Raw genomic sequence first — 17,577 nt, 5'->3', positions numbered from 1 at the left:
GTCAATTGACAGAACACTTTGGAGACAGAAAGACATTAACAAAAAAAAAAAAACAATCACTGAGCAGTAAAGGGTTGCTAGTTATCTGCTAATGCCGGTACATATTTTATTTTATTTTTTTGACAATTGTGCAAAAAGATCCAGAGTCCTCTAGCACTTAGAGCAGTTCGAATGACTAATATTGCAATAGTCCGGTGCAATGACCATTGTGCAAAGGGCGCTGAGACTTCAAGGAGTGTATGCCCGCTAGTTAGAACAAATTGTAACACAGCTGCTAGTATGATATTAGTCTCATACGGACGTTGATTACTAATCAAATGTAATGAAATAGTAAATGGTTAATGGAGTGCACGTATATGGCGCCTTATCTACAACACCATACAGTGCCCAAAGCACTTTCTATATGTGCCCTGTAATGAAACAGGAAGCTTGCAGTCATAAAAAATGAGGCAGAGTTGAGGTGTTACTGTAATTTTTTGAATTGGGTTCAGCATTTGAGCTAGATCAGTTTTATTAAAAAAATAAAAATAACTGCAGTAGCCAAGGTCAGGTCTTTATTGAGTGTAACATAGAAGAGGGAATTTGGCTTTGATTCATTCCATTCATTCAACCATACAGTGTACTTAATAGCAGTGGCGTGCAGAGACCTTTGGAGGGGCAGGTGCTCAAAGTTTTTTTTTTTTTTGTCCTGTTCAGCTATTAGTTCAGGCAGAATGGAGGATCAGGTGCTCAAAGTTAAAAAGGGGGCGCGTGGAAAGAGAGTTTGAAACGCCTTAGCGTAGCATTGCAGGCTATTCATGAAAACAGAATAAGAAAAGACACTTGCCTTCGGGACACCAGGAATTGCAGTTTCCAGCAAAGGTGCGCACCATTTGCTTCGTTGTTAATCAGAATGATAACAAGCCCACCGATTAGTATTTTGTGCATAAATTACAACTATTTTGTGGTCATATAATAGCATTTTGTGTGCATGTCACGACTATATTGTGGCCAAAATAAAATTCCCATGTCATGCCTGGAGCTCTGTACAACTGTTTTGGTTTTCAATGAAATAATTAAGAAATTGATTTTCGAAGGTGGTCAACCTCACATTTTCCATCCACAACATAGCATTGCTTCTATGCTACTTAAATCTTCAATTATAAATCCTTATACAGTAATTAGCATTTATTATACAGTAATTTTGTCCTGATAATATTAGTGTCCAAACTCAGTCTTTTCCCTACAATCAGCAATCCACAATGCCAATGCAGCTTCCATTTTCACAATTCTCTTATTACGCGGAGTTACCACACGTTTCGCTTCCTTATTGAAGCAGTTTTGCTGATGTTTGCTTCCTCTTTCTTGATGTACTGCACTGTAGATTCATGCACGCCATAATGGCGTGCCACAGATGCATAACTTCTGCCCTCTTTGATCAAATCTAAAAGTTTGACTTTTTCGCTGATGGTGAATGAATTTCCTCCATTCATCCAGTTTGCGAAGCACTGAAGCCGTGAAGCGCTTGAGGACAGTAAATAAAATCTCAACAATACATTCATAACACTCCTGATCGCCACTGAATTTACCAAACCATATCCATCCATTCATCCATGTTATGGACCGCTTATACTCACGCGGGTCACAGGCGTGCTGGAGCCCATCCCAGCTATCTTCGGGCGAGAGGCGGGGTACGCCCTGAACTGGTCCCCAGCCAATCACAGGGCACATATAAACAAACAACCATTTGCACTCACATTCACAGCTCCAGACAATTTAGTCTTCAATGAACCTACCATGCATGTTTTGGGATGTGGGAGGAAACCGGAGTACCCGGGAAAAAAAAAAAACACGCAGTCACGGGGAGAAGATGCAAACTCCTCTCAGGTGAGGCCGGATTTGAACCCGGGTCCTCAGAACTATGAAGCAGATGTGCTAACTAGATCACCGTGCCGCCCAAACCATTATCATAAAAGGAAAATGCATTCATTAAAATTGCTCAACTTCTACTGAGTTAAAGTACAATGAAGTTAAATCACAACTGACCAAATAATTAACTGTTCAATGATGACACAAGATTGAAAGGAAGTAACAAGTAATTGAACCACTTTTTAAATATAAATTAAGATTTAAAATCCGCTGATTTTTAGTCAAATTGGACTACTTTCTGTTTTCCTTAGTCCTCTGTCAACGCAAACAAAACGTTTGCCACCTCTGTACTTATTCATAATTTTGTTTCTACTTTTTCATTTCCATGCATTCAATGGGTATATTTTTTTCAATGTTGGATCATAGTCTTTTGTTGATGAAAATCGGGGCATCGTCTTCAACTGAAATCATGAGTGACTTTCGGCTTTTCCCTGCCAGGGGTCGTCACTACACTACCAGTGCATGAAAATAATAGCAAACAAGTTACTATGGCAGCAGTGAACTCTGTCACCACCAGCTGCAAGTCCATTCAAATCGCAGACTGCAGTTCCATCCAACTCCCCAGCAGCCTCAACTCTTTCTTCACCAGGTTTGAAAAAGACAATAGCACTAAGCTAGATTCAATCATTCCCACTCTCAGACCTGATGACTCCGTTCACACCATCAGTACAGCAGAAGTAGTGTATGAAAATTTGGTCATAGTCTTAAATTGAAATCAGTTTCACCAGGAATCTAATCTCAAAAGTTAATGCTGTTAAACTATTCCTGTTTTTTTATTATGAAAGTTGGAGCATAGTTTTCAATTAGTGTTTGCAGGAAAATGTTAATATAATGCTTTTGATCATGAAAATGTTAGCATTGTCTTCAAAGAGTATCTGGAGGAAAATTATAGTTAAAAATAATTCTTATTTTTTTGTAGTTTATGTAATAAATTGAAGCATGGCCTTAAATTGAAATCGGTAACAGCAGGAGAAAAATAGTGGAATGAGTTAATATTAGTTGTTTTTTTTAGTTTCTTAAAATTGGAGCATACAATAGTCTTAAATTGAAATCACTGTCTGCAGGGAGATTATTCTAAAAACAAATCAGGACCATACGGATCTAGAGGGCATAAAATAACTAACTAGAATTTCCTCCATTCATCCAGTTTGCATCCCGCTTAACCTGTTCAGGGTGGCGGGGAGATGGCGCCTATCCCAGCTGACCGGGCAAAAGGGGGACGACACCCTGGATCGGTCGCCAGTAAAGTCGCACATGAAGAGACAGACAACCACCATCACTGAGTGCAGCTGAACCCACACCTGCTGCAAGTCAGGCAAGCGTACCACTACAACATTCGAGACATATTGAGTAATAGTAATTAAATACATAAATACATGACAATTATACAGGCCTTTTGTTATCAGTTGTTGAAAGCTTGATGATTGGTCGTGCCTCCTTTTTTTCAATGACTGACTCATTCATTATGAAACATCTGAGACTGTCAAGTCTTCCATGAATAGGAATATGAACAAAAGATTACACGGGCAGGTTTACTTCATTGCTGGAGTTCTCGATACTGTTTTCTCCCTGATTTTTTTGTACTGAGAGGTGAATGAGGGCTTGTTGTCATTCATGGAAGTACCTCGACAAAGCGACGCAATGGTGCATGTTGCATAGTCGCAAGCGCTCAAGGCTGAAGATGAGTCACTTTTTCCTTTCAGCTATAATAACATGACATTGAGTCTTGTTCTCTGTCAAATATAAAAAAAAACAATAGCGTCTCCTTTTCCTTTTTTCCCCCCCTTTCACTCTCCGCTGGTGCCCCACAGTGGCCGAAGCGGCAACGACGGCACAGTGTTTCCTGACGACTCCTGGCTGAGATGGGAGTTTGAGCATAGGGACCTCCTCCTTAACTTGATTAGAGTACACTTTACAGCCTCAAATTGCAGCTAGGATCCTGTTAATGTAATTGAGGGGCTGACTCAACACATGAAGAATGGCTCCCAATTAAACAAATGGACTTCAATGGGCGGTAACATGACAAGAGGCCGATAACATTCGTCTTTTGAGTCAGTAAAGACACAGAGGCACAGATTTAAACTATTACCATGGATAAATCCTTAGAGACGGGATCGATAAGAAAAACACTGGCGTGTAAAAGGTCACTGGTCTTTGGTTTAATCGGTCTTAGATTCAGTAAAACAAGACACCATGGTCAGTTGAAGTTGAGAAATGTAAAGGCCATAGAAGATTAGTAAAAGTGAAAACGTCATCCACACACAGTAAGCCTGACGATGTGGATGCCTGATTTCGCTCTCTCTCTCTCTCTCTGTGATGTTTCTTTTTACTCGCCTCCACACAGTTCCAGCAGGATTTTGCGGTAGTCGCCGGATGTATCTCCCTTTGGAAAGAAGGGAAACCAGTGAAGAGCCGGGGAACTGTAGTCAGCCTCTTGTAGACAAACCAGTAACACAAGCTTCAAAGTACAGTTTATCAATTTAAAGGGGACCTATCATGGAAATGTTGTTTCAATAGGCTCGTATACAAATAGGTATGTGGAGTTCCTGCCCAGCCATGAAGTGTGAAATATAACTAAGTCAATATTTTGTGAGCTGCCAATTTCTGAATTTTGAAACCAAATTATGCCAAAATGCTTTCATTGTATTTGTGGGCTGTCGCTTTTTTTCTCTCTCCACACTTTGGGCCGAAGCCGCTTGCCTTGTCGCAATGGCCTAGTTGCGATGAAATAAAAGAGAAGAAGAAAGAAATTAACTGTTTTTATAAAGCATAATTACTGTATGTTAGGACAAGTTGGAAGTTACAATAACAACCGTGCACCTGACCTGTGAGTCTCCTTTTTCCCCCCCAAGTTTGTTTTTTTTTTTTTTTAGATATGAGCTATCTTCCGTCTGCTAGGAAGGCGGCAGCGTACTCAACTCACTTCACAAAAAGCAGTAGTTTGCCAAATAGTGCACAATTATTCAAAAACGAGGCTTGAAGCAATTTAACGCCACTCTCCATTGAAGATGAATATCAAACTAAACATCAAACAAAGAGAATTACATGTTGTGAATTTAAAACAAACGCATAACTTTGCCTTAAAATCCGCTAGTTTAATGCTAACACATGGTAGGAAATGTCATAGACAAAGAGCTAACAAAAGAGCTAACAAAGAGCATCCATGTGGCAGTGTTATATCACTTTAAGTAACAAATATTTGAACACGAACGGTGGAGCAACCCATGGAGACAATCAATATAACAATACTTAGTCATATGTTTTTATCAGTGAAAAACGACAGATATTACAGAAGCAACTGACATGAGGAAAAGATTATTTGAGATACCAGCGTGGTCACGGAACAAACTCTTATCTCAAGGGACCACTGTATGGATTTTTTCTGTGTAGGCTCATGTGTAGACAGGAAGGTTAGGTAAAGTATTTATATGATCAATGTTATAACGCTTTATAATTATTAATAAACAGTTGTAAAGCACTAAAGTTGTAGACTGTGTGGGCTCACAGATGATCGAGCACTAGAAACAATCCAATCGAAACAGCAATAGTGCATTGCTGAATGAGTGACTGATAGGTTGAAAACCTCACCTTTATGAACGAGTGTAGAGTCTTGCCGTACAGCTTGAGGAACTGCGCCTTGATGTCCAACATGTCAATCTCTGCTCTGGCCACCATGATCCTGATGAGCACACTGTCCGTGGTGCCCAGACCCTGTCCATACACACACAAACACACACACACAATGTCAGCAAACATGTCAACAAAAGTTTTGAATCGGTCCTGTTGAAACATGAACTATTCACCTTCATTGATTTGTACAGACGTTCCGCAAAGAACGCTTGCTTGTTCCTCATGCATTTCACTGGAGAAAGACAACACAAATGAACTTTTTCTGCCTGCTGTCAGCACGTACAGCATTGTTATCAGTGGAACCGGCTCACCTATGGCCAGGAAGACATCCTCCAGACAACCTGACATCTCCCTCTTGATGCTCTCCTCGATGTCTTTGCCAGAAATCTTTTGGTACGCTTCAAACACTGAACAAGAAACAAACTAAATTGGGCAATCAAGAAAACGGCAGTATATCACTCCAGTTTATCCTCATTTAGGGTTGCACGTGAGCTGGAGCTTATCCCAGCTGACTTGGGCTGAGAGGCGGGATATACACCCTGGACTGGTTACCAGCCATTCACAGGGCACATATAGACTAACAACCATCTGCACTCACAATCACACCGAAGAACAATTGAGAGACTTCTATTAACCTAACATGCATGTTTTGGGAATGTGGGAGGAGAGCGTAGTACCCAGAGAACCCAAACCCAAGCAAGCACAGAGAGACTTTACACAAGAAGGCCAGATGCCGGATATGAACCCCCAACCTCAAAACTGTCTGGCAGATGTGCTAAACACTAGTTCTGCCATGCTGGCCAAAATAATAATATAAAATGAAAATAAAAAAATTTAAATTCACATTCGCAAGGAACTGATTCCCCTGCCCCCAAAAAAGTGTATACTCTTCTGCAATTGCCTGTAGATGCCACAAGATGGCGATAATGGACTACTTTCATCTAAATGAGTATCAACATAATCCCTTGGTGTCAAAATGATACCGTTATTGCTTCGGCCTGAGCATGAAAACAGCAAATATGTGAGTTTTTCAGCAAATAACAGAGGATAGAAAAAAAAAAAAAGTCGCAAACACCAAATCACGAATATATGCTCACTGTACTTTGTTGATGCACCTTTGGCAGCAATTATATCCTCAAGTCTTGTTGAATATATGTATATACAGTATGTATAGCCATCAGAGTGGGGTAGAGTAGCCACAAATTGTACTCAAGTAAGAGTACGGTTACTTTAGAATATTATGACTGAAGTAGAGTAAAAGTAAGTATCCATCCATCAATGTTCTGTACCGCTTCTCCTCACTAGGGTCGCGGGCGTGCTGGAGCCTATCCCAGCTATCTTCAGGCGAGAGGTGGGGCACACCCTGAACTGGTTGCCAGCCAATCGCAGGGCACAGAAATTCAGTGAAAAAACGAAAGTACTGACTAACTGGTGAGTAACTTTTATTTTATTTATTTATTTTATTTTTTTATCAAAGCATAAACGTCGCCTAAACTAAAATTTAGATATTGCAAAACAAAATAAATCTATATTTAAGGCAAATGATAAGACATGGGCATAAATTAACTTTGCTTACACTCATGTACCAGCACAATAGGCTCACCAGGCAGAGATTACATAGCAGTTGTTTTCTCTATTGTTTGTACTCGGTTTCACGAAAACTAGTCACAATATTTGCTTCTGTGTGAGGCCGCGAAGAATCTGTGTGTGGTCATGTGACTGACTGGCTCCATTTGATTGGTCAGATGGAGTCAAACCTCAACCGTAGTTCCGTCGGATTGGTGAAATAGAATCATGTGCCAGAGCCCAAGACGGAAGTCTCTCTGGCAAACCGAAATCGTGCAAGCAATGATAGATGAATAAAAATAAAAGTAGTAAACGGAATGGAGCTCAATGTACCAGAGTACAAGTACACTTTCCTCTCAACAAAAATAAAATAAGTAAAATGTATATTGCATTAAAACTACTCAAAAAATGAACTAACTAAATGTAACAGAGTGAATGTAACGCAATAGTACCCACCTCTGATATCAATACCGTATATGTATATATTATGATTGTATAATATGAAATAAAGGATAAAAAATGTGATGTCACAAGCTTGCCACGCCTATCTTTGGGCAGTTTTGTTCATTCCTGCTTGCATCGCACTTCAAGCTCCATCAGGTTGAATAGGGAGAATTGGTGCACATCCATTTTCAAACATAACGAAACGTGGAAAAAATGAATTGAATATTTTCCAGATGCACTATAAGTAGTACACGACATATTTGGTGACGAAAGCAGGCGTTTAACATGCAAGGTTCACTAAGAGAGGAAGTCAAACAAATCTCCAGAGCTTGACATTTTTACGTTCGTGTAAGTATACCTCGTAACAGATGCTTCTGGTTCCTGACACAGAGCACAGTGAGGAATTTCACTTCATCCGTGCCCCATCTAGCCTCGCCTGCCTCGTAGATTTCCTGCAAGCATACTATTGATATATTTATTATTTCATTTTTAATACAGTTTGTCTAAAGACCGGAATAAATCCTTGCCTTGGCATCCTGCAACGCCTGGGCCTCATTCACGGTGTCGCCTTCGTCACGTCCAGCCTGTGTGAGTAATACCAAGTGACAAAAAAAAACTGCATTTGTTTTATTTGTTTGTGTGGTATCTGCGTAGCACATTATACTAGCGGCTAGCATGTCTTCCTCACAGTTGAGAGGTACTGGGTTCGAATCTCAACTCTATGGTGGAGTTGTGTGGGTTCCGGCTTTCTCCCACATTCCAAAAACATGCATAGCTTCATTGAAGACTCTAAATTGTCCGTCGGTGTGAGTGTGATTGCTTGTTTGTCTATGTGCCCTATGAAATGCGGGCGACAATTCCAGGGTGTACCCCGCCTGTGGTCCAAAAAGCTGGGATAGGCTCCAGCTCACCCGCGACCCTACTGAAAACAAGCCCTAGAGAAAATGGATGGACGGACGGATGATGGATGGATTAGTAGTATGTGCTATGGATAACTCACCGTGAGTAAAGAGACCAAAACTCTTTGGAACATTCCCGACGTGTCTCCACACACATCTTCCTCCAGGTCCTTGCTATACTCTGACAGGGCAAACATAGTGATATACATTTAGAAAATCGTAAGTGGTATATCTGCAGTACATGCACTGCATTATTTTTTTTTGGCACACAAACAACACGGCATCATGTAGAAAAAGATGTACAGAGGGGCATCAAAAGCATTGAAACAGATTTTTTTTAAACAAGCACTGAAAAAAATGGAGACAAAGAACAAATATGAAGACTGACATATAAAATGACATAACAATATAAACAACAATCCCAAAAAGGTTTCACTGACATTGAAAAAAAACATGAACATAAACAAAATCTAACACAAGCCCAGACCATCTAGGACCAACATCAAAATATAAAAACATATATAATATCAAAATACTGTACATTTTGTTCTATCTTATTTTTCAGCTGACTCTTTTTATGTGCGAATATTTGTTTTGATGGCAATACAATTTTCCTATAATGCTAAAACGTATTTTCAATGTCAAATCTTAATGGCAGTGTCCGGATCCAGTAAGCCATATGAAAAATTATTTTCAGTAGTTTTTGTAAGGTTTTCTTTGTAGTTTTTGTAGTTTGCTTTAGTGTAGAACTGCAATATACCAAGAGCAGCTTCTAATATTTAGATTCTCTCATAACTAAAAAGGTGGCAAACGTATTAGATAGCCTTCTCAGTATGATGCAGTGCAGTTTTGAGTGACTGTACTATAGTAAACACATTGCTAAATCAAATAAGAGTATCTGAAAGGCAGAATTGTTAATGGGAAAAAATTCTCATGGATTTCAATGACATTCACAAGTCTCAGGAAAAACTCCATGCTCCATGGTTTACAGCCCGCCTCAGAATTCAATGAATCATGTCTCTTTGGTGCTTCCGCACTCATTTCTGGTTATGTGCAGTAGTTGTGTCAGAAGTCTTGACAGTAAAATACACGTAACTGAAAAGTGCACAAGCCCACATGTGTAAAAAAGATGTGTGTGAATGGCAGAATATGGCCCATAGTTGGGACTTGTTAGAAAAAAGTACCATTTTAACACCAATTAATGGGAAAATTGACACTCACGCTTCTTGTAGAATGCATTGATGGTTTTGATCTCAGCATTAGACCTGGACGCCAGAATATCGATGAGGCACGCCTCCTCTGTTCCAGCCCCCTGCAGTCACATGATACAGTATATGGCATAAAGTATCCCACAGAATGTTTTCTAATGATAGAGGTCTATTACGATGACATTAGATCAGATTCATGTTTTAAGTTCAGTCTTTTTAATTTGTTAGGGGCCCCACACTCCCCTGAGTTGAGCAACTCTGACCTTGATGGCGGTTCTCAACTCGGAGGCGTCATACACCGGCGCCAGCATGAGCAGACCGAGCACCACGCTCTGGAAGTTCCCGCTCAGCTCCGAGGACAGCTCGTCAGCCAGGTCCTGAAGAGGTTGGGAACAAACCCATTCAAAACACTACCAAGAAAAATACAGTTTTGCATGGCTTCAAATGTTCTGATTTTGTGTTGTCAGTGTGTCCTGTGCGAGCAACGTGACTCCAGTGGCGATTTTACAACCCCAATTCCAATGAAGTTGGGACGTTGTGTTAAACATAAATAAAAACAGAATACAATGATTTCCAAATCATGTTCGACCTATATTTAATTGAATACACTACAAAGACAAGATATTTAATGATCAACTTGATTGTTTTTAGCATATAATCATTAACTTAGAATTTTATGGCTGCAACACATTCCAAAAAAGCTGGGACAGGTGGCAAAAAAGACTGAGAAAGTTGAGGAATGCTCATCAAACACGTGTTTGGAACATCCCACAGGAAAACTCCATGCTCCATGATTTACAGCCCGCAACAAATTGTCACAAATGGGTGGGGCACCTACCACTAAGGTAAGCTGCTCACAAAATTGCTGTCTTACTGCCATTAGGTCATTGTTTTAACAATGTTATAATGACCACATACACAGTCGCTTGCCACCTATTCATGGATAGCTATTTTTGCCCCAATTTACGTGTTTTTCAAATTAGGAGCTGTCTCTCGGTCAATTTCTTTGTGCTTGTGCTATGAGTCAAAATTTGAATTATGAGGTCGCTTCAGATATCCCGCCAATCAAGTGAAGTGGAGAAAAAAGTCTTGCAACAGATTTAGTTGTATGAACAGTCAACACACAAAATGAGAATACTAGCAAAGAGCTACAGTAAGCCAAAACTCACATCCAGAAACTCACACGAAGACTAACTGACCATGTTCCTGGTGTCCGTCTCTAGGCCACGTCGCTGAAAGGCACACACAGCTACAGCTACTCTTGTTGTGACTTGGTTTGTCCCAGTGCATAGTAAATACACTTTAGAGCACCAGTTGATTATTTAACATTCATTTTGATTATGTGCTAATACGTTTTTATATAATATAGTGCTATTTTTACTTACTAAAAACACTTAACAAAACAAAATTGTGGTATTTTATTAGGGCCGGAACAGGTTAATGGCATTTCAGATCATGTGATTTGGAAAATATTGCTTTAAAATAAATTAAGTTACGAGCTTAGTCTCGGAACAAATTAAAACTTGCAAGTCACCACTGTCTGTTTAAGTGACAAGTTTCAACTGACAGACAAACCGAAGTCTTTTGGGATCATAGTTTGTGTTATATTTATGATTTAGCGGGGGAGCTAAAGTAGACATACAGTTGTACCACAGACCAAGTGTGAAACCTTGGTGTGCTGATAGATTCCGACCTGACTTTTAGCAGTCACATCAAAGCAATCACTTAAACAGCCTTCTACCAGTGGAAGAACAAACATATCCAGAGTTTAGGGTTACATGTTCCAAGCAGACCAGGAGAAGCTCTAATGCATGCTTTTTTCCCTTCAGTAGACTTGACAATTGTAATGGTCTTCTGACTGGATTCCCCCAAAAGAGCATTAAAAAGCTGCAGCTCTTTCAGAATGCTGCCGCTCAGGTTCTCACCACAACTAAGAGATCAGAGCCATCCATCCAGCCATCCATTTTCTGTACCGCTTATCCTCACTCGGGTCGCGGGCACCTCTCTACAATGGCTCCCAGAGAGATATTAAATAGACTTTGAAGTTCTTCTACTCGTCTAGAAATCACTAAATGGTTTAGGTCCTGAATACATTAAGTAAATGCTAATTGGACATAAACCCAGTAAGGCTCTGAGATCTGAGATGGTGGAGCACAGAGTCCAAAAGCAAACATGGTGAAGCAGCATTGACCTGTTATGCTAAACACAAATGGAATAAATTGACAACAGAAGTCAAGTCAGCCCTAAATGTCAATGTTTTGAAGTCCGGGTTAAAAACTATTCTTTTTTGTCTTATGCTTATGATTGAGAATTTTAGAGCATTTCCATTTTTAAAATGATCTTTCTTGCGTCGTATGTTTTTAGTAATTTTAATAAGTTGTCTTTTATTTATTTTTTATTTGCTTTTTGTTTTTAAATGCTTTTAATCATGTAAATCACACTGAGTTACAGTACCTTGTATATGAAATGCCGTAAATGAATAGTGTACATTTGCCTGGCCTTCAAAGAGTTATGGCGGCATGGTGAACGACTGGTTAGCACATCTGCCTCACAATTCTGAGAACCCGGGTTCAAATCTGACCTCGCCGGTGTGGCGTTTGCATGTTCTCCCCGTGGCTGCGTGGGTTTTCTCCGGGTACTCCGGTTTCCTCCCACATCCCCAAAACATGCATGGTAGGTTAAATTAAGACTCTAAATTGCCCATAGGTGTGAATGTCAGTCCGAATGGTTGTTTGTTTATATGTGCCCTGCGACTGGCTGGCGACCAGTTCAGGGTGTGTACCACCTCTCGCCCAAAGATAGCAGGGATAGGCTTCAGCATGCCCGCGACCCTAGTGAGGATAAGCGGTACGGAAAATGAATGAATTAATGGAAGCGTGATACTGATATTATTATTGGTCCTTGATCCTGGAATGACCTTGAGAGTCTTCTCAAACTGGCCTTGTTGGTCTCTTTGTATAGTTTTTTTTACTAAAAGTTTCTAAATTTCTTAATACCAGTTGCTCCTGCTCTGTCATGTATTATTTTCTTTGCACATTGACTTTGTAAATCTTTCTCATTGTGCTGTGATATGCTAAACTGCTGTTGTTTTGTTGCGCTTGCATTTTATATATTTGGTCAGTATTTACGGCTCTCCATACTGGGTGGAGTCATTTCTTAAAATGAAAAATGTCTTGAACAGAAATTGCACCATTCTCCAGATCTGGTGGGGAACATGCAGAGTCACCACAGTATGACTCACTCTCCTTTAACAACTTCCCGATCTCTCCGCAGCACAGCAGTGTGATCATTATCGAATTATCAGTATGGCAAACAGCATCATTCTTTGCATTTAGTTAATATAGTATATGAATGTCAGAATGTCTGTGAAACTGTGGCGTCATACTTTTGATCTATTTTACAGCATCGTGTGTTGCTTCTTCCTGCAGATTACAAAGTTCTCACTCTTCACGTTAGTGTTCTCGTATCCATTTCTGCATTTTTTGCTCTAATGATTAACAGTCACATTATCAGCACCATGGCAACAAAGCCAGACTCTGCTGTGCGCGCAGGAAAAAAGCACAACATGGGGAACTGAGTGTGAAAACATCTGCTTTCCAACTCTCCAGCTGCCTCATTTTGTTTCTTTGTTTAATTAGGATGGGGAGGAAATCAGCATTTAATTCACCCTCACCTTCCCCACTGCCTGTTTAAAGGCCTCCTTGATGCGCTGCCTCTGCGCGATGGTGCGGTGTGCTAATACCTCGATGATGACAGCCTCGTCCGTGCCTACGAGACAGTTTTTCCATAAAAAAATGACAATGATCGTATTCAGTGCTCATGGGTGAGGCATCTGTCTCGTGATTTGGTCACAGAATTGGGGAAAAGCAAGTTAGCATCCAAACAGAAAGCATCTGTTTGGAATAGAGTCAGGAGAGGATGGTTAAGCTTGCTAACAAATTCAACATTCCCACACATATAACCGCTGATAGAAACATGATCTGGCTGCTATACAGGTCTGAATGCTTGCTACAATGCATAGCTGTCAAACACAGACGCAAATGAAGCAGCACAAAGGACATTAGTATGAATGGACAGTGAAGAGAACCTGAGCAAGATGGAATTTTTTTTTACTTTTCCAAAGAGTAGGAGGAGGAGTTTGTTTTTCCATGGAGACACTATTTGAGACTCACCAGCTCCCTTCATGGCCCCGCGAAGCCTCTGGGCGTCTGCCTCTGGGTCGAACCCAGACGCCTCGGTCACGGTTCCACGGTTTCCAATCTAGTCATTTAAAAATACATTTTTAAAAATAAAAAAACAAAAAAAGGAAATAAGACAAATGCAGTGGTTTTTTTTATATGCTGTAGTGTAGGTAGGTATGCAGAAATCTGAATTGACAATATGCTTTTTTTTTTATAATCTTTTAAAATCGCTTTAATAGTATAGGATTTTTCAAATAGAATAACAAGAAAACATGCACAGAGAAAATAATTATGGTACCTTGCTAGTCAACTGATTATGAAAGCTGGGACAATTATTTAGTTCATATAACATTTATTTTTAGTATTAATTTTGACATTTTATGTAAAATTGACTTTTCTAATTGCTTATATAAAACTGTTGGGTCTCTGCAGTGCCTACCCATTCATCAAGTGACTGCTGGATTAAATTCATATGTGCTGTGTTCATTAGCATCAACTTTCATGGTCATATAAAGGAAAATAATATATATATATATATATATATATATATATATATATATATATATATATAAAAATTATGTCAATACATTATACATTTTGCAAAGTTTGGGTCCTCGGTGAAGAAGAACAATTATAATTTATGGTTTTAAACTGGAAAAAAAAAGTTTGGCTAACCCTGTTATAACATGTTTGCGTAATAATAATTACGTTTTGTTTGATAATACTGAAAGGAATTTCTCGTTGACATGGGGAACAGCAATAATCCAATCAGTAAAATGTAGTATGACTAAAAACTAAACAAATTTAACAAATCACTGGAATGGAACAGAAGTATTGTAACCCTATTATTAATTTTTTTCCGCTCACTAATTCTAACACAGTAACTCGGAAATTCAGTATTCAACATTTTTTTTAAAACATAAATATCTTACATTTTTTCATTTGTAATAATGCCACGGTATAATATAAGTTTTTTCATTGTATTTAAGTACTTTTGATATATTTTTCATGATCATTTTTTGCTTTATCTACTGCCGCAATAGCAAAGCGCATGCATCTTACATTTAACTTACCAAACATGATTACTTTCACAATTAGAGGTAAAACTGGGTATTCCATGTTATTGCATTTTTATGTATTTCATAAAAAAATGACACGCACAGGCCTTTTTCTTCAGTCTTTGCAACAAAGGAAAACACCACAACTGTATTTCAATGATGTTTAGCCATATTCAACACAAAATCCATAAAGGCGCTGCTTCAAAAAACAGGACTAGACTTACCGCCGCCATAGTGAGATGAGCGCAGATTTGTTGAGGTAAAGCTGCAAAATATTGTGGCTCAGTTAATAACATCGAAGCTACAGCATCAGGTCGTATTGTTGACAGTGACCCACTTTAACCCCCATCTTTAATAATGCACGTGTTTCATCGTCCCATGGAGGCTCACGCACATCTATCTGCCTGTTGAGGAGCTCCCTCATGTCGCAGCTAATCCCATTAGGAGTTGTTTTGTTTGAACACACCTGTAATTAAATCAACCGCACTGCGCAGCTCACTATTTCCAACCTGCGCGGATCATTTTACTTGCTGACATCGCCGCATGATGTCCACCCATACTCATCCATTGTTGACATTTGTAAATTTAATTCAATTTATTATATCTGTGCATCCATCCATTCTCTAAAGTGCTTGATAATTAGGGTCACGAGTGAGCTGGAGCCTATCCTAGCTGGCGAGAGAGCGAGGTACACCCTGAACTGGTGTATGTAATTGTCAAGTTTTTATTTTAAAAAAATGTGTTAACTTAATTTTCATTCAGTTCATTTTGATTTAATGTATTATAATGGTTGTAATTCCTGACCCCCAATCACAGGGCATAATTTAATTTATTTCATTGTTTTGTTTATTTTTGTATTCAACTCATCATACTGTTCTATAATCACTCTACCCAATTACAAGGTTCAATTAGTTTTTCTTTAGTTGATTTTAATTCAATTTATTGTATTGATTATAATTCCCTCCACCCAATCCAAGATCAAAATTGTATTTGTTTTGATAAATTTAATTTATGATACTGATTATAATCCCTCTATCTAATCATCATCAATTTGATTTATTTTTTATCTACTTCATTTTAATTTAATTTATTATACTGGTTAGAATTCCCTCCAGTCAATCTTAATTAAAATTTTTATTTTGAATTTAAATCATTTAATTTAACATATTGTACTGATTATATTTGCCTCCACACAATCACAGGGCCTAATTTTACTGAGGTTTACTGCATTTTTTATTTATTTTTTAAAATCAAATTTACAATAGCGATGATTATACCTCCAAGCAATCACGGGACATAATCGAATTTATTTAACTATTTTTTAAAGTAGAATTGTTAATCCTTATTGTGCTGATTGTAATCACTCAATGAGAGTTTCAATAAGAGAACCATCAGGTGATCAAACATGGGAATGCTGTTAAGATATACAGTAGGCTAGTTACTGTATACATAACAGTGGGACCCGGGGGGCTGCCACTGGATGTACTGTATTTGCAATAGTGTGTGTCGTCGTCACACATTTGATTCCTTTAGGGATGTAAAGACACAAATGGGTGTGTGGTTAATCTGTCCACACTGCTACTATTACTGCTTTTGTTCAGTTTATTTCCATCCACCCAACCGTGTTCTGTCGCATTTGTCTTCACTGGAGCCTGTCCTTGCTGACTTTGGGGCGAAAGGCGAGGTACGCCCTTGGACTGGTGGCCAAACTTCACTACAAAGTACAATTTAAAGTCTACAATGGATTGAACATGCATATTTTTGGGGGAATGCGTAAGGAAGCACGGGGACAACATGCAAACTTGAGGCAGGAGATTTGAACCCAGAATCTCAGAAGTGAGGGGCAGGCGTGCTAACCACTGCTGTCTATTTCAATCGTGCATTAATTCAGTCATAATCTTGGCTGACTCGAGCTATTTATGTTGTATAGACAATGATGTGTGCAGTTTCTGCAGCACATCTTATGTAATTACTCTGCAGTTATTACTGAGAAGAATCAGAGCACGCTTAAGTGAATGTTACAGGGAAATAAAGTCATATTAAATACCCGATGTATACAGCCATTTTGCATTCATCATTAATGTACGTGCCAAGAATTGAGGAATACTAGGATTGGGCAAAGAAATTATGCAAATGTACTTTATATATAATAAACTTCATCATCAACTTTCCAATTCCAAAGGCATTGCTATAGTTAAACCGAGTTGAATAGTCGGTCGAGATGGTAAAAGGCAACCGTTAACTTGTAATAAAGTTGGGCACACCCAAGTGACCGAGGGCACCCACCGCGCCGCAGTTTCAACTCATTGCGTCAAATTAAAATAATATCGACAGCTCAAATCACTCACGTCTGGTCGCAAGCGGAACAAAAGGCCTACCTGTGCCGGTGACCGTGCAGTCTTCACGGAGGCCAGAAAACAGCGTAAACTAGGAAATTGAAGCTTTTTATCAGTCAGCTGGCCTCAAGTCCCACCTTCCGTGATGCCTTCTTTTTTCCTTTCTTTCTTTTTTTTTTTTTTTGCATGAGCCTCTTCACGTTTTCCTGCTGATGCATTCATGTACCTCAGCAGAACGGGTAATCACAATTTTCTAATTTCGTGATTTCACAATAGCGACAAGTTTCTTATGAGTGCATTTTTAACATCGTATGGGGATACTAAACATATAGGACATTTTTATTCAC

At 39.1% G+C, this 17,577-nt stretch overlaps 1 protein-coding gene and 1 long non-coding RNA gene across 2 annotated transcripts; one reads left to right on the top strand and one right to left on the bottom strand.

Moving 5' to 3' along the window:
- Nucleotides 1-4,045: 4,045 nt before the first annotated feature.
- Nucleotides 4,046-17,422, bottom strand: anxa4 (annexin A4). The gene is made up of 13 exons (XM_061747692.1): nt 17,273-17,422; nt 15,119-15,159; nt 13,828-13,915; nt 13,329-13,423; nt 9,919-10,032; nt 9,669-9,759; nt 8,549-8,628; nt 8,076-8,132; nt 7,907-8,000; nt 5,850-5,945; nt 5,712-5,770; nt 5,497-5,619; nt 4,046-4,291 (listed from the first exon to the last, which is right to left on the bottom strand). Exons 2-13 carry the CDS (start codon nt 15,125-15,127, stop codon nt 4,235-4,237), a joined length of 963 nt encoding a protein of 320 aa, XP_061603676.1. The 5' UTR covers nt 15,128-15,159; nt 17,273-17,422; the 3' UTR covers nt 4,046-4,234.
- Nucleotides 6,830-10,024, top strand: LOC133465187 (uncharacterized). The gene is made up of 3 exons (XR_009784569.1): nt 6,830-6,969; nt 8,047-8,136; nt 9,884-10,024. It is a non-coding gene; the product is annotated as an uncharacterized LOC133465187 (long non-coding RNA).
- Nucleotides 17,423-17,577: the final 155 nt, after the last annotated feature.

The sequence above is a fragment of the Phyllopteryx taeniolatus genome, chromosome 15, assembly GCF_024500385.1.
Source record: "Phyllopteryx taeniolatus isolate TA_2022b chromosome 15, UOR_Ptae_1.2, whole genome shotgun sequence".
Classification (NCBI taxonomy): Eukaryota; Metazoa; Chordata; class Actinopteri; order Syngnathiformes; family Syngnathidae; genus Phyllopteryx; species Phyllopteryx taeniolatus.
Note: the sequence above shows the minus strand (reverse complement) of the source record. Positions and strands in the feature narration are given on the sequence as shown.